Consider the following 23,691-nt stretch of genomic DNA (forward strand, 5'->3'; position numbering starts at 1 on the left):
GCACTCACCACACACACAGCAGTGCCCACCCCTGCACCCCCAGTGCGCTGCACTCACCACACACACAGCAGTGCCCACCCCTGCACCCCAAGTGCGCTGCACTCACCACACACACAGCAGTGCCCACCCCTGCACCCCCAGTGTGCTGCACTCACCACACACACAGCAGTGCCCACCCCTGCACCCCCAGTGTGCTGCACTCACCACACACAGCAGTGCCCACCCCTGCACCCCCAGTGCGCTGCACTCACCACACACACAGCAGTGCCCACCCCTGCACCCCCAGTGCGCTGCACTCACCACACACACAGCAGTGCCCACCCCTGCACCCCCAGTGCGCTGCACTCACCACACACACAGCAGTGCCCACCCCTGCACCCCCAGTGTGCTGCACTCACCACACACACAGCAGTGCCCACCCCTGCACCCCCAGTGTGCTGCACTCACCACACACACAGCAGTGCCCACCCCTGCACCCCCAGTGTGCTGCACTCACCACACACACAGCAGTGCCCACCCCTGCACCCCCAGTGCGCTGCACTCACCACACACACAGCAGTGCCCACTCCTGCACCCCCAGTGTGCTGCACTCACCACACACACAGCAGTGCCCACCCCTGCACCCCCAGTGCGCTGCACTCACCACACACACAGCAGTGCCCACCCCTGCACCCCCAGTGTGCTGCACTCACCACACACACAGCAGTGCCCACCCCTGCACCCCCAGTGTGCTGCACTCACCACACACACAGCAGTGCCCACCCCTGCACCCCCAGTGTGCTGCACTCACCACACACACAGCAGTGCCCACCCCTGCACCCCCAGTGTGCTGCACTCACCACACACACAGGAGTGCCCACCCCTGCACCCCCAGTGTGCTGCACTCACCACACACACAGCAGTGCCCACCCCTGCACCCCCAGTGTGCTGCACTCACCACACACACAGCAGTGCCCACCCCTGCACCCCCAGTGCGCTGCACTCACCACACACACAGCAGTGCCCACCCCTGCACCCCCAGTGTGCTGCACTCACCACACACAGCAGTGCCCACCCCTGCACCCCCAGTGTGCTGCACTCACCACACACACAGCAGTGCCCACCCCTGCACCCCCAGTGTGCTGCACTCACCATGCTCCTGGCTATGAAGGACAACATATCTTCCCCAGGGCACAGATATCAGTCCTCAGTGCAAAGTCCCCCGGAGCTGTCACCGCCGTCCTGTCAGTCACAGGGAAACTTCATTGCCTACACAACTCTGCTGGGTTGACCATAGGATGCCAGGGTGGGGCGCAGCGGCCATATTGTCGCGGGGTCCCCTCACACACAACCCCTAAATCCCCTCTCCTCCTCTACCCCCCCCGGGACATGTATAACTCAGGAGACGTCCTCCACTCAAGTGCACGGCAAATGTTTGCAAATACGCAACTTGGGTGTCGCCAGGAACAAATATGGCTGCCGCGTTCCACACCGCGGCCATCTTGGTTAAGGGCAAAACAAATTATCAGACACGACTATTTCTCGCGGTTTTTCCCCCGTCACAGTTTATAAATAAATGAATAAAAAAAAATATATACTGTTCAAAAGTCCCAAATAAAGATTTGCGTCCGGGACGGACATTTGCCCTTAGTCAAGATGGCGGAAGCTGACTTCTCGGCCATTTTTAAAGCTGGCAAGCGGCAAACTTTTCAGCGCGTTGTAGTGTGTTTGTAAACGAGTGAGGGCAGGAGGGGGTCTCGGTACTGTTTATAAAGACGAATGGAAAGTTGTTGTTTTTTTTCTCGCACCGGTGGTTGTAGGACGTAAAGCAGGAAGAGTCGCCGTTTCCAGGGTGACGGGCGGAGCGGGAGCTGAGGGGCGTGTCCTCGGGAGGTGAAAGGTGACGAGAACCCCGGCTGCGAGAAGATGGCTGAGAGGGAGCAGCAGACAGGTCTGTCAACGGGGACTCGGGTAACCCCCGGTAATAACCTTACGAGTCATAGAGAGGCTGAGGGGTGAGCCGGAAGTGGCGGCAGTCACGTGGCTGTGTTGCTATAGTAACCATAGCTGGGGTTTCCAATGGATACCTAGGTGTTAGTTGGCAGAAGGGGGGCTTGTCAGCTGCAGAGGCCCTGTATATTTCAGTGTGTCTGCATGCTGGGACTTGTAGTTCTTCTACAGATGACATTTATGGCCGAGGATGACGAACCCATTCTGGTGTGGGGCAGGAAGTCTTAGAAATGTGGCTGCAAAGTATGAACCCTCAGCTGTTGCAAAACTACAACTCCCAGCATGCCCGGACAGCAGAGCTGTCCGGGCATGCTGCAAGTTGTAGTTTTGCAATAGGTGTAGGTGTGCAGTTTGGAGACCCCCTGGTATAGGGGCTGGGGGGGGGGTACTTGTCAGTTGTGGGGGCTCTGTATATCCCAGTGTGTTTGTATGCTGGGACTTGTAGTGCTTCTACAGGTGACATTTATCTTCAGGGTGGGGAACTCATTCAGGTCTGTGGATGCAGAACTACAACTCCCAGCATGCCTGGCATGCTTGGAGTCTAAGTTTTGCAACAGCTTGAGGTGTAATTAGAATACCACAGGTAAAGGGGCTGCTGACAATGGAGGGGACATTGGTGACGCCATATATCCCAGCGTGCCTTTTGTGTCTGCATGTTGAGATTTGTAGTTCTTCTCCAGATGATATTTATGGTCGGGGCGGTGAACTCCTACTAGTGTAGGGTATAAAGCCATAGCAATGTGGCTGCACACTGTGGACCCATAGCTGTTGCAAAACTACAACTCTCAGCATGCCCGGACAGCCGTCAAGAGTTGTGGTTTTAGACATAAAGAGGGAGATTCATCAAAACCTATGCAAAAGAAAAATTGCCCAGTTGCCCATAGCAACCAATCAGATGGCTTCTTTCATTTTTAACAATTCCTCTGCAAAATGAAAGAAGCAATGTGATTGGTTGCTATGGGCAACTGGGCAACTTTTCCTTTGCACAGGTTTTGATAAATCTCCGCCAAAAGACCCTACACGGCACAATGTTTCCATAGTCACTAAATAGTTTGCATTATGACATTGGGGCCTAGGGTCTCCTAAATCTGGTACCATCAGTACAGCTCCACCAGTACAATTTAACACGAAATACACTAGAGCAATGACTAATGATCCAAAAAATTACTTTATTGATCACATGTTAAAAACTACAAGTTTCCCTCACTATAAAGGGATCTACAGAACTTTAAAGGAGTAGTCCTGTGGTGACTCAGTGGTGAACAACTTATCCCCTATCCTAAGGATAGGGGATAAGTTGCAGATCGCGGGGGGTCCGACCGCTGGGGCCCCCTGCGATCTCCTGTACGGAGCCCCGACAGCCCGCGGGAAGGGGGCATGTCGACCTCCACGAAGCGGCGGCCGACACGCCCCCTCAATACAACTCTATGGCAGAGCCGAAGCGCTGCCTTCGGCAATCTCCGGCTCTGCCATTGAGATGTATTGAGTGGGCGTGTCGGCCGCCGCTTCGTGCGGGGGTCGACACCCGCTAGCTGGCCGGAGAGCCGGGGCCCCGTACAGAGAGATCGCGGGGGGGCCCCATCGGTCGGACCCCCCGCAATCTCAAACTTATCCCCTATCCTTAGGATAGGGGATAAGTTTTTCACCACAGGACTACCCCTTTAAAAACAATACAATGGACAGGACAGCAATACACCACTTGTATTAATGTAATTATTAGTAATCTTATTTAAATAATGGAAGCTGGGGAGATTTGTTATCATAACCAATACTGCACCACAGTAAGGCTGCATTCACACCACGTTTTTGCAATACAGTTCTCGTATCAGGTTTTTGATGAAAAACGGTTTCCTCAAAACCGGACTAAACTGTATCAAAACGTGTGTACAAATTTCAACCTGTATACAGTTAAAAACCGTATATGGTTTGAAAAATGATGTCCGGTTGCATCCCTTTTTTTTTAAAAAACGTATACATTTTTAACTTTTCACTCCATTTTGAATAAAGTTTCACTTGTTTGATTGAAATTCCAAGAAAAAAACTGTGCAAAGTCAAAAAACGTATGGTGAAAACCGGATGGAACCGTACGCACATACGGTTCTGTATGGTTCCCATTGACTCCCATGTTAAGAAAAAAAAAAACGTGTATGGTTTAATACAGTTTTTCACCCGGACCAAAAACCGTGGTAGACTGCGGTTTTGGGTACGGGAAAAAAACAGACAAAACCTTACAGGATGCAAAACCGACACAACCTGATGCATCTTTTGGCATATGGTTTTCAATGGAGAGTCAATACATACGGTTCCATACGGTTTTCACATTGAAAACTTATATGGGAACTGTATTGCAAAAACGTGGTGTGAATGCAGCCTTATACTCGAATAAAATGCACCGAGAATCAGGGAACCACCTGGTCTATATTACATAATGTTACTAAATACAGATCACCAAGCGTAGTAAACAAATACACTCACCCATATTGCACGCTGTCACTGCCTGTTCCGACGCGAGTTCCTTGAGAAAGTAAACTCTGACGGAACGTACGTCACAACAGGCAGTGACAGTGCGCAATGTGGGTGAGTGTATTTGTTTACCACTCACCCGTATTCTAGTTACACCTCAAGCTGTTGCAAAACGACAACTCCCAGGCATACTGGGAGTTGTAGTTCTGCATCCACAGACCTGAATGAGTTCCCCACCCTGAGGATAAATGTCACCTATAGAAGCACTACAAGTCCCAGCATGCAAACACACTGGGATATACAGAGCCCTCACAACTGACAAGTACCCCCAGCCCCCTATACCAGGGGGTCTCCAAACTGCGCACCTCCACCTATTGCAAAACTACAACTCCCAGCATGCCCGGACAGCTCTGCTGTCCGGGCATGCTGGGAGTTGTAGTTTTGCAACAGCTGAGGGTTCATACTTTGCAGCCACATTTCTAAGGCCCCTTTCACACTGCGAATTCGGCCGTCAAACTCCCGGACATCATTTTGCCGGAGCATACCAGCAAATAACGGGTCCCGATGGACCCCATTGTATTCAATCGCAGCCGTTATTTTTGGAGAGAAAAAAACGGAGAAAAAGACGGTGCAAGCGCTATTTTTTTTCTCGAACCTAAAATAATGGACTTCACGCTGCCAGAGACAGCCCGCAGTGTGAATTTAGCCTTAGACTTCCTGCCCCACACCAGAATGAGTTTGCCACCCCCGGCCATAAATATCACCTGTAGAAGAACTACAAGCCCCAGTGTGGTGTCCCGGTACCGTATTGCATACCGTACCTTGTGTGGTGGTCTCCAAAGTCAGAGTTACTACGTTCAGGTAGGGTCCCCCAGGTGGGACAGCTCCTAGTCGCCTCCACCTACTCTAATTTTGTAATGTTCATATGTATATATTTAATAATGGGTATATTTAATATAAATGCATATTAGTATACTTACCTTGTTAGTGTTGCAGGACCTTCGGTAATGTGACTGTTTATTCCTCTATGGTATGTTGGAGGACCTTTGGAGGTCCCTGGGTCACTTACCCATAACTCCTTGTACAGAAGATTGACAGTTTTTATGGACCAGTGAGCTTAAAGGGGTTATCCAGGAAAAAAATTTTTTTATATATGAACTGGCTCCAGAAAGTTAAACAGATTTGTAAATTACTTCTATTAAAAAATCTTAATCCTTTCAGTACTTATGAGCTTCTGAAGTTAAGGTTGTTCTTTTCTGTCTAAGTAATCTCTGATGACACCTGTCTCGGGAACCGCCCAGTTTAGAAGAGGTTTGCTATGGGAATTTGCTTCTAAACTGGGTGTTTACCGAGACAGGTGTCATCAGAGATTACTTAGACAGAAAAGAACAACCTTAACTTCAGAAGCTCATAAGTACTGAAAGGATTAAGATTTTTTAATAGAAGTAATTTACAAATCTGTTTTAACTTTCTGGAACCAGTTGATATATAAAAAAAAGTTTTTTCCTGGAATACCCCTTTAAGTCCAGCCCCTGCCCATATAAGGGAGCTGTAGCCAATGATCGCTCTCTTGGGTTGCTGCTCTCGTGGATGCCGGACTACCAGGACGGATCTGCGCAACTTTCAATGACAAGCTAGGCCAGAAGCCCTCCAGCCTCAGCATAAAACTAAACCGTGAGTTAAAATCTCATTCCCCACTAAAGCTAGCGTGATTACTGGACCGAATCTAAACCCCTAAATCCAGTGGATCACCGCAACAATTACCTTCTTAAGCTCAATAGACTCATGAGGTTCCAACCACTTGTCGAACTCTAATAGACTGTGTTATATGGACAGTTCCTGTTCATTATTGCATAAAATCTTCAGTAAAAGTTCCGACAAGTTTCTGCAAATTTCAGCTTGTGGACAATCAATTATTTCCTATCTCCCTATCGCTCTTGGGAAGGGTGGCGGTAGGACAAGCATACAGAGAATAGCCCTCACCCTGGCGTCACGAATAGAAAGGGTTCAGTAAGCACCCTTTAGTAACTGCACAGCTACACCCCCCATCTACCCTACAACCCCAGGCTATCACACCAGCATGCAGACACACTGGAATATACAAGGCCTCTACAGCTGACAAGTCCCTACAGGACGCCCTCCTCTGGCCAACTGACACCTAGGCATCCACTGGAAATCCCAGCCATGGTTACTATAGCAACACAAATCTCCCCAGCTTCCATTATTTAAATAAGATTACTAATAATTACATTAATACAGTGGTGTATTGCTGTCCTGTCCATTGTATTGTTTTTAAAGTTCTGTAGATCCCTTTATAGTGAGGGAAACTTGTAGTTTTTAACATGTGATCAATAAAGTAATTTTTTTTGGATCAGTAGCTTTTGCTCTAGAATTTTTCGTGTAAAAGAGTTGAAGTTTTGCAACATCTGAGGGTGCACTGTTTAGGGACCGCTGGTAGAGGCCCTGTATATTCCAGTGTGTCTGCATGCTGGGGCTTGTAGTTCTTCTACAGGTCACATTTAACTTCAGGGTGGTGAACTCATCCTGGTGTGTAGTTGCAGAACTACAACTCCCAGCATGTCCGAACAGCCATCTGCATGCTGGGTGTTTTAGTTTTGCAACAGCTGCAGGTACATCGTTTGGAGACCACTGGTATAGGTGCTTCTGACATGGGAGGGGGCATTAGAGGCACTAAATATCCAAGCTGGGACTTGTAGTTCTTCAGGTAACATTTATGGCTGTCCGGGCATGCAGGGAGTGGCAATTTAGCAACAGCTGGGGTTGCACAGTTTGGAGGACCACTGGAAAATGGTCTGGAGGTACTTGTCAGCTGTAGAGGCCCAGATTTCCCAGTGTGTCTGCATACTGAGGCTTGTAGTTCTTTTACAGGTGACATTTATAGCCGGAGGTGGTAAACAAATTCTGGTGTAGGGCAGAAAGACTTAGTAAGGTGGCTGCACACTGTGGACCTCCAGCTGTTGCAAAACTACAACTCCCAGCATGCCTGGACAGCTGGCAAGTGTATCGGAGAGTTTATTCCAACCAGGGTATCTCCAGCTGCGGCAAAACTGCAACAATTTGACCTGGATAACCCCCTTTAAAGGGGTACTCCGGTGGAAAAACTATTTATTTTAAATCAACTGGTGCCAGAAAGTTATACAGATTTGTAAATTATTTCTATTTAAAAAAAAAATCTTAATCCTTTCAGTACTTATCAGCTGCTGTATACTACAGAAAAAAATCTTTTCTTTTTGAATTTCTTTTCTGTCTATCCACAGTGCTCTCTGTTGACACCTCAGGCCATGTCAAGAACTGTCCAGAGTAGGAGCAAATCCTCATAGCAAATGTCTCCTGCTCTGGACAGTTCCTGACATGGACAGAGGTGTCAGCAGAGAGCACTGTGGTCAGACAGAGAAAGTTCTTTTCTTTTTGAATTTCTTTTTTGTTTTAAACAGCAGCTGATAAGTACCGGAAGGATTAAGATTTTTTTTTTTTAATAGAAGTAATTTACAAATCGGTTTAATTTTCTGGCACCAGTCGATTTTAAAATAAATAGTTTTCCACCAGAATACCCCTTTAACTAGTGATCACAGCAGTTCTAAGGAGTAAGACCTGTTGCGATTAGAGATGAGCGAACTTACAGTAAATTCGATTCGTCACAAACTTCTTGGCTCGGCAGTTGATGACTTATCCTGCGTAAATTAGTTCAGCTTTCCGGTGGGCTGGAAAAGGTGGATACAGTCCTAGGAAAGAGTCTCCTAGGAATGTATCCACCTTTTCCAGCCCATCGGAGCACCGGAAAGCTGAACTAATTTATGCAGGATAAGTCATCAACTACCGAGCCGAGAAGTTTGTGACGAATCGAATTTACTGTAAGTTCGCTCATCTCTAGTTGCGATCAACATCCTTCTTTTCTTTTGCTCCCAGTAACCCTTTGTTTGCTGCTCTCCTAAGATTTACTTGGATGGAGCTGACACTCATACAGTCTGGCTCTTGTCCTGGGTATTGTTATGATCTTAGACGCCTGGAGACATTCTCTTGTGTCTACTCCATTTATGAGAAGGAGGGAGGCGACCAACATGACTAGAGCCAGTGTTTCCCAACCAGGGTGCCTCCAGCTGTTGCAAAACTACAACTCCTAGCATGCCCGGACAGCCAACGGCTGTCCGGGCATGCTAGGAGTTGTAGTTTTGCAACAGCTGGAGGCACCCTGGTTGGGAAACACTGACTAGAGCAGTGATATTCACCATGTTGATTATCCAGACGGGTGACTGGTGCCCAAGGGGCCCCGAAAAAAAACCTCTGTCCCATCAGTAAAAACGCCAGTATTTTTAAATGACACATAATAGACATGGGGCCCTGTTACTGATTTTTGCTACAAGTTAAGCTTCCTGGGGGTGATTTATCAAAACCTGTCCAGAGGAAAAGTTGCTGAGTTGCCCATAGCAACCAATCAGATCGCTTCTTACATTTTTAACAAGGCCTATGCAAAATGAAAGAAGAGATCTGATTGGTAGCTATGGGCAACTGGGCAACTTTTCATTTGGACAGGTTTTGATAAATCTCCCCCCTCTGTTGCTAGAATTATAACCATTGGTGCATGTTAAAGGAACACTCCTTATGGGGCTAATACCCTGTGTTATGTGTAGATCAGGGCCTGAGGGGGAGGAGCATGACACAAAGGTGGGGATTCCTGTGTCATGCTCCGCCCCTTTGGATGGTGCGTTAGGCATTACACAGGGTTTGTGACACTAAAGCCCATTCACCAGCTTCATCCTGCTACAACTAATGTTTACCTACTATTTTTTTTATTTTTTTTTTATCTAGGCTCCCATGATGGGGAAGAGGTTCCCTTGCCTCTTGCAGAACACAACTACATTGTCCCAAAGAAGGAGATCAACACTGTTCCTGATATGGCCAAGTGGAAGCGCTCTCAGGTAGTCCATAGGAATTGTGTATAACCCTGTATAATATCTTATGTTGAGTATACAACAAACATATAGACTGGTTTCCTAACCAGGGTGCCTCTACAGGTTGCAAAACTACATCTCCCAGCATGCACGGACAGCCGTTTGCTGTCCGGGCATGCTGGCGGATGTAATTTTGCAACAGCTGGAGGCACACTGCATGGAAAAGCTTCTATATGGATTTGGCTAGTATCTGTGGCACATTTCACATGCAGAGTTCACATTCTAATACTAGTCAGTCCATACTGTATTATTGTTGGGTGAGCACTGCACTCCACCAAGCTGGAAGGTCACTGACAAATAGGGGAAAACCACTGTAATTTAAAGGGGTTATCCAGGAAAATCCTTTATATATATATATATATATATATATATATATATATATATTGATGTGACAGAAATAAATCTACACTTTTTTTCACCGTTTTTGGGAGTACTGCGTTGTCAGTGGATTTTATCTAAACTAAGGACTTGGGTCAAGAGGTTCTGGACGCTGGCACCCACATACACCCACATATATCTTATATATCTCAACTGGCTCCAGAAAGTTAAACAAATTTGTAAATTATTTCAATAAAAAAAATCTTAATCCTTTCAGTACTTATGAGCTGCTGAAGTTGAGTTGTTCTTTTCTGTCTAAGTGCTCTCTGATGACACCTGTCTGGCGTACTGTCCAGACTAGAAGCAAATCCCCATAGCAAACCTCTTCTACTCTGTGCAGTTCCCGAGAAAAGAAAAGATGTCAGCAGAGAGCACTGTTGCCAGACAGAAAAGAACAACTCAACTTCAGCAGCTCATAATTATTGTAAGGATTAAGATTTTTTTTAATAGAAGTAATTTACAAATCTGTTTAACTTTCTGGAGCCAGTTGAAAGTTTTTTTTTCTGGAATACCTCTTTAAAAGGGGAACTCCAGTATTTGATAACTTATCCACTATCCACAGGATAAGGGATAAGTATCTGATCACGGGGGTCCGTCCTCTGTGACCTCCCTCCAATCTCCAGAACTGCGCCTAAATCTCCAGTGCACAAAGCGGGGTCGACACGCTTCATCCATGCATTCCTTATGAGAGCATCTGAGATACACAAGTACAGCGCTTGTGGAATTTCAGGCATCGTTCTATAAATTGTAGGGGTCCCAGCAGTCAGACCTCCTGCAATGAGGCACTTATCCCCTACATTATAAATGGGAAATGGGGGTATTTTAAGTTTTTCTTATTGCAGATTATTTATTTTTCATTTATAAAGCCAATTTATTTATTTACATTTTTTTTGTCATTTTTATTTCTCCAGAAGACACTTGTATATGTGATTGTACAGTACAATGCAGTGTTAATGTAATTGTCATATTACCAATCTCCTGTTACAGCCTGCCTCTGGGCACGCCTCATCTTTCCTGAGCGTGCATGTATGGCGGAATGGATTAAGGAGTGTCCTATTGTGTATGTTCAGGATTAGATGGTGCTTGGTGACATTGCTTGTGCTCCCATAGTGCAGTGGGGGAGATACCGGCAAAGCCACCGTTCCGATTCTAGTGTTAATTTTTAAAGGCCCTTTGGGAAATAATTGCAGCGATCTGATTGGTTACTATGAACAATTTCTCCTCTATTTCCTTTGCTCCAGTGTTTATACATCTGTCCATGTTCTTTCCTTATTGTATAATTTCTTCAGATCATTTCTCTAATGTTAGCGAATCTATTATCTGTCCTGTAACCTGTTCTAACCCGTTCTGTATTCTCCTCACAGGCCTACGCAGATTATATGGGCTTCGTCCTCACTTTAAATGAGAGTGTAAAGGGAAAGAAGCTGACCTGTGAATACCGTGTGTCAGAGGTAGGTGTATGGGCTCCTGCTGCACACTGGCTATGGTCACTCACTGACCCCTATTTATGCACTGCACCCTCCATAGTGGGGGCTCCTCTGGTTGTGATCCTTAGTGCCCAACCCGCTTATAGCACCTTTACAAAAAAACTCCTTTTAGACTTTTCTACTGTAACCTGCAGACATGCTGTTTCCCTTATTCTGCCTTAAATTACTGTTCGTATCGAGTATAGACCATCAGTATTAGACCATCGGGGGTCTGTCACGAGGGATGCAGTCCCTTCCATGTTTAATGAAATCTGTCACCATTGTCACCTGCACTTACTCTGTCAGTACCGACAAATAGTGCAGGTGACACTGATGACAACGGTACTCACCTTGTCCCGTTCCGTGGCGGGGATCTTTGGTAATTTCTTCCGTTAGCTCCAGTCCCGGCAGCTAGCTTGGGGCATGGGCAGAGCTTACTGATGTCACCGCTGCTTTGAGACCCTGCAGAGAGTAGCAGAGGCTTGGGGCATGGGTGGAGCTTAGTGACATCACCACTGCTGTTCCCTGGTTGGTCCCGCTGTGAGAGAACAGCAGCGGTGATCTCATACTATACTGTCCTTACATAGGAGAGAGGACCTGCCCTCATACTATACTGTCCTTACATAGGAGAGAGGACCTGTCCTCATACTATACTGTCCTTACATAGGAGAGAGGACCTGTCCTCATACTATACTGTCCTTACATAGGAGAGAAGACCTGTCCTCATACTATACTGTCCTTACATAGGAGAGAGGACCTGTCCTCATACTATACTGTCCTTACATAGGAGAGAGGACCTGTCCTCATACTATACTGTCCTTACATAGGAGAGAGGACCTGTCCTCATACTATACTGTCCTTACAGAGGAGAGAGGACCTGTCCTCATACTATACTCTCCTTACATAGGAGAGAGGACCTGTCCTCATACTATACTGTCCTTACATAGGAGAGAGGACCTGTCCTCATACTATACTCTCCTTACATAGGAGAGAGGACCTGTCCTCATACTATACTGTCCTTACATAGGAGAGATGAGACCTGTCCTCATACTATACTGTCCTTACATAGAAGAGAGGACCTGTCCTCATACTATACTGTCCTTACATAGAAGAGAGGACCTGTCCTCATACTATAATGTCCTTACATAGAAGAGAGGACCTGTCCTCATACTATACTGTCCTTACATAGGAGAGGGGACCTGTCCTCATACTATACTGTCCTTACATAGGAGAGCGGACCTGTCCTCATACTATACTGTCCTTACATAGGAGAGAGGACCTGTCCTCATACTATACTGTCCTTACATAGGAGAGCGGACCTGTCCTCATACTATACTGTCCTTACATAGGAGAGAGGACCTGTCCTCATACTATACTGTCCTTACAAAGGAGAGAGGACCTGTCCTCATACTATACTGCCCTTACATAGGAGAGAGGACCTGTCCTCATACTATACTGTCCTTACATAGGAGAGGAGACCTGTCCTCATACTATACTGTCCTTACAGAGGAGAGAGGACCTGTCCTCATACTATACTGTCCTTACATAGGAGAGAGGACCTGTCCTCATACTATACTGTCCTTACATAGGAGAGAGGACCTGTCCTCATACTATACTGTCCTTACATAGGAGAGAGGACCTGTCCTCATACTATACTGTCCTTACATAGGAGAGAGGACCTGTCCTCATACTATACTGTCCTTACATAGGAGAGAGGACCTGTCCTCATACTATACTGTCCTTACAGAGGAGAGAGGACCTGTCCTCATACTATACTCTCCTTACATAGGAGAGAGGACCTGTCCTCATACTATACTGTCCTTACATAGGAGAGAGGACCTGTCCTCATACTATACTGTCCTTACATAGGAGAGAGGACCTGTCCTCATACTATACTGTCCTTACATAGGAGAGAGGGCCTGTCCTCATACTATACTGCCCTTACATAGGAGAGAGGACCTGTCCTCATACTATACTGTCCTTACATAGGAGAGAGGACCTGTCCTTATACTATACTGTCCTTACATAGGAGAGAGGACCTGTCCTCATACTATACTGTCCTTACATAGGAGAGAGGAGACCTGTCCTCATACTATACTGTCCTTACATAGGAGAGAAGACCTGTCCTCATACTATACTGTCCTTACATAGAAGAGAGGACCTGTCCTCATACTATACTGTCCTTACATAGAAGAGAGGACCTGTCCTCATACTATAATGTCCTTACATAGAAGAGAGGACCTGTCCTCATACTATACTGTCCTTACATAGGAGAGAGGACCTGTCCTTACATAGGAGAGGGGACCTGTCCTCATACTATACTGTCCTTACATAGGAGAGAGGACCTGTCCTCATACTATACTGTCCTTACATAGGAGAGAGGACCTGTCCTCATACTATACTGTCCTTACATAGGAGAGAGGACCTGTCCTTACATAGGAGAGGGGACCTGTCCTCATACTTTACTGTCCTTACATAGGAGAGAGGACCTGTCCTCATACTATACTGTCCTTACATAGGAGAGAGGACCTGTCCTCGTACTATACTGTCCTTACATAGGAGAGAGGACCTGTCCTCGTACTATACTGTCCTTACATAGGAGAGAGGACCTGTCCTCATACTATACTGTCCTTACATAGGAGAGAGGACCTGTCCTCATACTATACTGTCCTTACATAGGAGAGAGGACCTGTCCTTACATAGGAGAGGGGACCTGTCCTCATACTTTACTGTCCTTACATAGGAGAGAGGACCTGTCCTCATACTATACTGTCCTTACATAGGAGAGAGGACCTGTCCTCGTACTATACTGTCCTTACATAGGAGAGAGGACCTGTCCTCGTACTATACTGTCCTTACATAGGAGAGAGGACCTGTCCTCATACTATACTGTCCTTACATAGGAGAGAAGACCTGTCCTCATACTATACTGTCCTTACATAGGAGAGAGGACCTGTCCTCATACTATACTGTCCTTACATAGGAGAGAGGACCTGTCCTCATACTATACTGTCCTTACATAGGAGAGAGGACCTGTCCTCATACTATACTGTCCTTACATAGGAGAGAGGACCTGTCCTCATACTATACTGTCCTTACATAGGAGAGAGGACCTGTCCTCATACTATACTGTCCTTACATAGGAGAGAGGACCTGTCCTCATACTATACTGTCCTTACATAGGAGAGAGGACCTGTCCTCATACTATACTGTCCTTACATAGGAGAGAGGACCTGTCCTCATACTATACTGTCCTTACAGAGGAGAGAGGACCTGTCCTCATACTATACTGTCCTTACAGAGGAGAGAGGACCTGTCCTCATACTATACTGTCCTTACATAGGAGAGAGGACCTGTCCTCATACTATACTGTCCTTACATAGGAGAGAGGACCTGTCCTCATACTATACTGTCCTTACATAGGAGAGAGGACCTGTCCTCATACTATACTGTCCTTACATAGGAGAGAGGACCTGTCCTCATACTATACTGTCCTTACATAGGAGAGAGGACCTGTCCTCATACTATACTCTCCTTACATAGGAGAGCGGACCTGTCCTCATACTATACTGTCCTTACATAGGAGAGAGGACCTGTCCTCATACTATACTGTCCTTACATAGGAGAGGAGACCTGTCCTCATACTATACTGTCCTTACATAGGAGAGGAGACCTGTCCTCATACTATACTGTCCTTACATAGGAGAGAGGAGACCTGTCCTCATACTATACTGTCCTTACATAGGAGAGAGGAGACCTGTCCTCATACTATACTGTCCTTACATAGGAGAGAGGACCTGTCCTCATACTATACTGTCCTTACATAGGAGAGAGGACCTGTCCTCATACTATACTGTCCTTACATAGGAGAGAGGACCTGTCCTCATACTATACTGTCCTTACATAGGAGAGAGGACCTGTCCTTACATAGGAGAGGGGACCTGTCCTCATACTTTACTGTCCTTACATAGGAGAGAGGACCTGTCCTCATACTATACTGTCCTTACATAGGAGAGAGGACCTGTCCTCGTACTATACTGTCCTTACATAGGAGAGAGGACCTGTCCTCGTACTATACTGTCCTTACATAGGAGAGAGGACCTGTCCTCATACTATACTGTCCTTACATAGGAGAGAAGACCTGTCCTCATACTATACTGTCCTTACATAGGAGAGAGGACCTGTCCTCATACTATACTGTCCTTACATAGGAGAGAGGACCTGTCCTCATACTATACTGTCCTTACATAGGAGAGAGGACCTGTCCTCATACTATACTGTCCTTACATAGGAGAGAGGACCTGTCCTCATACTATACTGTCCTTACATAGGAGAGAGGACCTGTCCTCATACTATACTGTCCTTACATAGGAGAGAGGACCTGTCCTTACATAGGAGAGGGGACCTGTCCTCATACTTTACTGTCCTTACATAGGAGAGAGGACCTGTCCTCATACTATACTGTCCTTACATAGGAGAGAGGACCTGTCCTCGTACTATACTGTCCTTACATAGGAGAGAGGACCTGTCCTCGTACTATACTGTCCTTACATAGGAGAGAGGACCTGTCCTCATACTATACTGTCCTTACATAGGAGAGAAGACCTGTCCTCATACTATACTGTCCTTACATAGGAGAGAGGACCTGTCCTCATACTATACTGTCCTTACATAGGAGAGAGGACCTGTCCTCATACTATACTGTCCTTACATAGGAGAGAGGACCTGTCCTCATACTATACTGTCCTTACATAGGAGAGAGGACCTGTCCTCATACTATACTGTCCTTACATAGGAGAGAGGACCTGTCCTCATACTATACTGTCCTTACATAGGAGAGAGGACCTGTCCTCATACTATACTGTCCTTACAGAGGAGAGAGGACCTGTCCTCATACTATACTGTCCTTACAGAGGAGAGAGGACCTGTCCTCATACTATACTGTCCTTACAGAGGAGAGAGGACCTGTCCTCATACTATACTGTCCTTACATAGGAGAGAGGACCTGTCCTCATACTATACTGTCCTTACATAGGAGAGAGGACCTGTCCTCATACTATACTGTCCTTACATAGGAGAGAGGACCTGTCCTCATACTATACTGTCCTTACATAGGAGAGAGGACCTGTCCTCATACTATACTGTCCTTACATAGGAGAGAGGACCTGTCCTCATACTATACTCTCCTTACATAGGAGAGCGGACCTGTCCTCATACTATACTGTCCTTACATAGGAGAGAGGACCTGTCCTCATACTATACTGTCCTTACATAGGAGAGGAGACCTGTCCTCATACTATACTGTCCTTACATAGGAGAGAGGAGACCTGTCCTCATACTATACTGTCCTTACATAGGAGAGAGGAGACCTGTCCTCATACTATACTGTCCTTACATAGGAGAGAGGACCTGTCCTCATACTATACTGTCCTTACATAGGAGAGGGGACCTGTCCTCATACTATACTGTCCTTACGTAGGAGAGGGGACATGTCCTCATACTATACTGTCCTTACGTAGGAGAGGGGACATGTCCTCATACTATACTGTCCTTACATAGGAGAGAGGACCTGTCCTCATACTATACTGTCCTTACATAGGAGAGAGGACCTGTCCTCATACTATACTGTCCTTACATAGGAGAGCGGACCTGTCCTCATACTATACTGTCCTTACAGAGGAGAGAGGACCTGTCCTCATACTATACTGTCCTTACATAGGAGAGGGGACCTGTCCTCATACTATACTGTCCTTACATAGGAGAGAGGACCTGTCCTCATACTATACTGTCCTTACATAGGAGAGGGGACCTGTCCTCATACTATACTGTCCTTACATAGGAGAGAGGACCTGTCCTCATACTTTACTGTCCTTACATAGGAGAGAGGACCTGTCCTCATACTATACTGTCCTTACATAGGAGAGAGGACCTGTCCTCATACTATACTGTCCTTACAGAGGAGAGAGGACCTGTCCTCATACTATACTGTCCTTACATAGGAGAGAGGACCTGTCCTCATACTATACTGTCCTTACATAGGAGAGAGGACCTGTCCTCATACTTTACTGTCCTTACATAGTAAATTTTATTCTAATGACAGATCTATTTTAATAGACTACAATGCTCTGCATCATGCGGCACCTTATTACATTGTGTTTGCAATGTATCCTTCTCTCTATAACAATGTTTCCCAGCCAGTTTGCCTCCAGCTGTTGTGAAAATACAGCTCCCAGCATGCTCGGACAGCCGTTGGCTGTCCGGGAATGCTGGGAGTTGTAGTTTTGCAACAGCTGGAGGCATGCTAGTTTGAAAACACTGCTCTAAAGATTACAGGACACATGATTGATCATTTATTATGTTTAACGCTTATATTCAGAGACATCCTTTTAATGTTTTCTCATGTTGAAAACTTGAATTAAAAGCAACTCATTCACATAGAGAAGGTTTTGAACACATAATTATATTGTGTTTTGTATTGGCAAATAATCAGTCTTTATGTGTTACAACGCTGCCATCTAGTGGCCGTAAAGTATGTAACACGTATAGTTGTCATATGTATGTAAATGATTCGCTCCTATGAATACTTTATGCATTGTACATTGTGCTAACAATGCAAACCAACCATTTCAATATCAATAGCCAACACACTGGGCTGTTATCTGTATGAGTTCAGGCTAGATAGTGGCCTCCTCTATCTACATGATGGTCAGTGTTAACATAGGCTGTTACTGTAAACGTATAAAGTCTGTATTGTATCTCTACCTGGTCTCTTGGCATATTACAGTCTTCAGTGGTAACAGGGGTCCTCTTCATCAGCACAGAATGACTACTCTATAGTACGATCCGCATGAACAGTACATACACAATACATATGATGGATCTTACTATAGCATTGTTTCACTTAAAACCAGCATATAAAACACTGGATACCTGCTTCTCTTCAGCTGTTGCAAAACTACAACTCCCATCATGCTTTACATCTAATTAGATCTTAATAGTCCAGTGTTTTCCTAAGCTGCGGCTCTTCAGCTGTTGCAAAACTACAACTCCCATCATTCTTTACACCTAATTAGATCTTAATAGTTCAGTGTTTCCTGAGTGGCGGCTCTTCAGCTGTTGTAAGACTACAACTCCCATCGTGCTCTACACCGAATTCAATCTTAATAGTCCAGTGTTTCCTGAGCTGCAGCTCTCCAGCTGTTGCAAAACTACTACTCCCATCATTCTTTACACCTAATTAGATCTTAAAGGGGTAGTCCAGTGGTGAAAAACTTATCCCCTATCCTAAGGATAGGGGATAAATTTGAGATCGCGGGGGGTCGACCGCTGGGGCCCCTTGCGATCTCTCTGTACGGGGTCCCGGCTCTCCGCCGAGATAGCGGGTGTCGACCCCCGCACGAGGCGGCGGCCGACACGCCCCCTCAATACATCTGAATGGCAGAGCCGGAGATTGCCGAAGGCAGCGCTTCGGCTCTGCCATAGAGTTATATTGAGGGGGCGTGTCGGCCGCCGCTTCGTGCGGCGGCTCTTCAGCTGTTGTAAGACTACAACTCCCATCGTGCTCTACACCGAATTCAATCTTAATAGTCCAGTGTTTCCTGAGCTGCAGCTCTCCAGCTGTTGCAAAACTACTACTCCCATCATTCTTTACACCTAATTAGATCTTAAAGGGGTAGTCCAGTGGTGAAAAACTTATCCCCTATCCTAAGGATAGGGGATAAATTTGAGATCGCGGGGGGTCGACCGCTGGGGCCCCTTGCGATCTCTCTGTACGGGGTCCCGGCTCTCCGCCGAGATAGCGGGTGTCGACCCCCGCACGAGGCGGCGGCCGACACGCCCCCTCAATACATCTGAATGGCAGAGCCGGAGATTGCCGAAGGCAGCGCTTCGGCTCTGCCATAGAGTTATATTGAGGGGGCGTGTCGGCCGCCGCTTCGTGCGGAGGTCGACACGCCCCCTTCCCGCGGGCTGTCGGGGCTCCGTACAGGAGATCGCGGGGGGCCCCAGGGGTCGGACCCCCGCGATCTGCAACTTATCCCCTATCCTTAAGATAGGGGATAAGTTGTAAACCACTGAGTCACCACTGGACTACTCCTTTAATAGTTCAGTGTTTTCTGAGCTGCAGCTCTCCAGCTGTTGCAGAACTATAACTCCCAGCATGCCGTGGCAGCCTTGGGACTGAAGTAGGGGTTCACTTGGTTTAGAAACACTGATAAATTACCCCCCCCCCCGTGCTTAGTCCTATTGCCTATGTAACAACACTGACACCTAGTGGTGAAATGAAAAAATTATTTGGCATTTTCCACTGTTAACTGATAGAAGTGTACAATATTTTGTGGCAGGAAAAAGAAAGTCAATCATTCTCTACACCTAATTAGATGTTAATAGTCCAGTGTTTCCTAAGCTGCGGCTCTTCAGCTGTTGCAAGACTACAACTCCGATCATGCTCTACACCAAATTAAATCTTAATAGTCCAGTGTTTCCTGAGTTGCGGTTCCTCAGCTGTTGTAAAACTACAACTCCCATCATGCTTTACACCTAATTAGATTTTAATAGTTCAGTGTTTCTTGACTGGCGGCACTTCAGCTGTTGCAAAACTTCATCTAACTCCCATCATGCTTTACATCTAATTAGATCTTAATAGTCCAGTATTTCCTGAGCTGTGGCTCTCCAACTGTTGCAGAACTACAACTCCCAGCATGCCGTGGCAGCCTTGGGACTAAAGAAGGGGTTTACTTGGTTTAGAAACACCGATAAATCCCCCGTGCTTAGTCTTATTGACTATGTAACAACACTGACACCTAGTGGTCAAATAAAAATAATCATTTAGCATTTTCCACTGTTAACTGATAGAAGTGTACAATGTTTTGTGGCAGGAAAAAGAAAGTCAATCATTCTCTACACCTAATTAGATGTTAATAGTCCAGTGTTTCCTAAGCTGCGGCTCTTCAGCTGTTGCAAGACTACAACTCCGATCATGCTCTACACCAAATTAAATCTTAATAGTCCAGTGTTTCCTGAGTTGCGGTTCCTCAGCTGTTGTAAAACTACAACTCCCATCATGCTTTACACCTAATTAGATTTTAATAGTTCAGTGTTTCTTGACTGGCGGCACTTCAGCTGTTGCAAAACTTCATCTAACTCCCATCATGCTTTACATCTAATTAGATCTTAATAGTCCAGTATTTCCTGAGCTGTGGCTCTCCAACTGTTGCAGAACTACAACTCCCAGCATGCCGTGGCAGCCTTGGGACTAAAGAAGGGGTTTACTTGGTTTAGAAACACCGATAAATCCCCCGTGCTTAGTCTTATTGACTATGTAACAACACTGACACCTAGTGGTCAAATAAAAATAATCATTTAGCATTTTCCACTGTTAACTGATAGAAGTGTACAATGTTTTGTGGCAGGAAAAAGAAAGTCAATCATTCTCTACACCGAATTAGATGTTAATAGTCCAGTGCTTCCTAAGCTGCAGCTCTCCAGCTGTTGCAAAACTACAACTCCAAGCATGCCCTGACAGCCAACGGCTATAAGGATGAGGGACCAGCAGTGAGTGATATGTCCCAATCCTGTGAGGAGGAGGAAGGAAGGAAGGAGTGATGGGCCTGTGTATGATGCCTGGAACATTATGTCACGGACTGAGGGGAGGAAGGTAAACCCCAGGGAGGCATACCAATGGTGGCAGTGGTAACACGTCAGCAGGGTGCCAGGGCTGCAGCTGTAAAAAGAAGGGAGAATGGTGATGAAAGGGGCCAGCTGTGTGACTTGCAAGCCAAAGCAGAGGAAGGTGGAGATGTTAGTTCACGGACATGCTGGGAGTTGTAGTTTTGCAACATCTGGAGGTCTGCAAGTTGGAGACCACTGCTATAGAAGATATATGTATTTATCCAGCAAGCTGTTAGATCGGCAACTGATAGTCCAGCACTCCAAAAATAGTGTTAATAAAATTGTGTCTGCTCCTTAGTGTGTGTGTATGTATATATGTATATATATATGTGTGTGTGTGTATATATATATATATATATATATATATATATATATATATATATACAGTTCTCAAATGAAAAAATAGCTAAAAACGTGTATAGTTAACTGCAACCAAACAATAGGGACAGTAGTATTGACTGCCAGGCGAGTACTAATTAGAGATGAGCGAACTTACAGTAAATTCGATTCATCACAAACTTCTCGGCTCGGCAGTTGATGACTTATCCTGCATAAATTAGTTCAGCTTTCAGGTGCTCCGGTGGGCTGGAAAAGGTGGATACAGTCCTAGGAGAGAGTCTCCAGCCCACCGGAGCACCTGAAAGCTGAACTAATTTATGCAGGATAAGACATCAACTGCCGAGCCGAGAAGTTCGTGACGAATCGAATTTACTGTAAGTTCACTCATCTCTACTATTAATGTTGGGGAAAAAAGTTGTTTATCCCATACAACCTGCGAACATGTAAAGAGTGGGGGCTACACATTCCTCAAGCTTGGGCTTAATTTAACGCAGTATAATGGGTAAATGTTATAAAATATATATTAATATAGGATAATGTATGTCCAGTGAATTAAATAAAATGTTTTTGAATTAAAACAATTTATTTGTACAGCAATGATAATACTTCCTGTGGTGTCCTTTTGTAGGGCCCTTACATCGGACTCACCACAATAAGAATAATATAGTAAAATGTGTGTGTGTATATATATATATATATATATATACATACAATAAAATCAGCTTATATTATACAATATAGTACCGATATCCCAATTGGCAAATTGTATGTAGCACTATAAGTACATGCACGGAGATCGTGCTGTGCTAGTAGGATACAATGTCTCACAGTTTGAGGAACGAGGTCTCTGTATGGCTCGTACCTTATAGAGATACTGCATGCGGCAGCAGCGTGCCGGTAGGTGAATACTAAGTAGGGCTATGTCTGTGAATTTGTGTGCGCTCTGCGGCGCTGGAGACTCCTTGTGTGTGTCCCACTCTACCCTGACGGCGCAGAGATAGAGATTGGTGAGTGGGATAGTCTCTTATTTGTAATCCTCTGGATGTATGCAGCGATGGAGACCCCTCAAATGAGGACCACTCTACCCCGGCGGCACGGGGAAAGTCACTTTAAGTGAATTGGGGGTTTGGCACACTGTGCCTCTTACCCGCACTGTTCTGGAGCGTGGTTGCCGGACGTAGCTTTTCACTAGGGAGACATGCGCTAGCAGGCTGGTGCCTGGTGTCATCCTTGCGGTCCGGTGAATGGTTGTGAGGATCGTCGAGTTTACCAATACTGGGGTACAGGTGGTTGTCTGGTAGACTAGACGAGTTTCGAGGTATTCCTCTACCTCTTTTTCAATAGCAATGCCTTTTATCTATTTGCCTTCTAAAGTTCTCAAATAAAGTAGTTATAGAATATCCACCAATGTACAGTTCTTATGGGAAGTCTCACCGATAATCTAGCCGCTGGTCTCGTGCTGCGATGAACCTACTCAGATGTCCGGCGGCTTTTGGCTCAATACGGGCGTGTGCTCCATGGTCCTCCAGAGATGCTCTCCACTCTGGTTGATAGATGAGGCTCTTGAATGGGGACGCAACCACCTCCTCTTTTATCTTAATACAATGTTTGGGATCTGTTTACCAAAATCAGACAACCCCGCTTTAATCCCCTAAACCATGAAATGGGATGCAGAGCAGCCTGCAGTGATTGGATGAAGAGACCCAGCACAGCAGACTTGGGGAGGAAGTGAATGCATGTTGAGTGAGGGTGGGCTCATGCTTGCTTTGGATACACCCCTTTCTGGGCAGTGGATGTCAGAATGAGTGAGCAGCAGAACAGAGGGTTTTGTGAGCCAAATTCAGAAGCTAGACACATAAAAAAGACATATAAAGCATCTGCATGACCTAGTGAGTAATATATAGAAGCATAATTTTTTTCTGTGATATGACAGGTACACTTTAAAGATTGGCAGAAGAACATATAGGATAATGGCCCTACAACACCCCCCCACCTAGACTGGTACCTGCCCCAAACATCAGTGGAGGCTAAAAGGCCTAATAATATAATACACTGCTCAAAAAAATAAAGGGAACACTTAAACAACACAATGTAACTCCAAGTCACTGACACTTCTGTGAAATCCCACTGTCCACTCAGGAAGCAACACTGATTGACAATCAACTTCACATGCTGTTGTGCAAATGGAACAGACAACAGGTGGGAATTATAGGCAATTAGCAAGACAACCCCAATAAAGGAGTGGTTCTGCAGGTGGTGACCACAGACTACTTCTCAGTTCCTATGCTTCCTGGCTGATGTTTTGGTCACTTTTGAATGCTGGTGGTGCTTTCACTCTAGTGGTAGCATGAGACGGAGTCTACAACCCACACAAGTTGCTCAGGTAGTGACGCTCATCCAGGATGGCACATCAATGT

At 45.8% G+C, this 23,691-nt stretch overlaps 2 protein-coding genes across 3 annotated transcripts in view; one reads left to right on the forward strand and one right to left on the reverse strand.

Annotated features, from left to right (window-relative positions):
* Window positions 1–1,423, reverse strand: part of CRAT (carnitine O-acetyltransferase) — a 39,855-nt gene extending 38,432 nt beyond the window's left edge. Inside the window, 1 exon segment of the mRNA XM_056538769.1 lies at window positions 1,132–1,423. Within this exon segment, the coding sequence (XP_056394744.1) occupies window positions 1,132–1,158 (27 nt within the window). The 5' untranslated portion in view covers window positions 1,159–1,423.
* Window positions 1,424–1,723: 300 nt separating this feature from the next.
* The window catches only part of PTPA (protein phosphatase 2 phosphatase activator), a 78,656-nt gene continuing 56,688 nt past the window's right edge, over window positions 1,724–23,691 (forward strand). Inside the window, exons 1-3 of one of the 2 annotated variants that reach the window (XM_056538777.1) lie at window positions 1,724–1,960; window positions 9,280–9,389; window positions 11,165–11,251. In XM_056538777.1, coding sequence (XP_056394752.1) covers window positions 1,906–1,960; window positions 9,280–9,389; window positions 11,165–11,251 — 252 coding nt within the window. In that variant the 5' untranslated portion in view covers window positions 1,724–1,905. The remainder of the gene's footprint in view (window positions 1,961–9,279; window positions 9,390–11,164; window positions 11,252–23,691) is intronic. The other variant, XM_056538778.1, reaches the window with a different exon arrangement.

Source organism: Hyla sarda, chromosome 9 (assembly GCF_029499605.1).
Source record: "Hyla sarda isolate aHylSar1 chromosome 9, aHylSar1.hap1, whole genome shotgun sequence".
In the NCBI taxonomy this organism is placed as follows: domain Eukaryota; kingdom Metazoa; phylum Chordata; class Amphibia; order Anura; family Hylidae; genus Hyla; species Hyla sarda.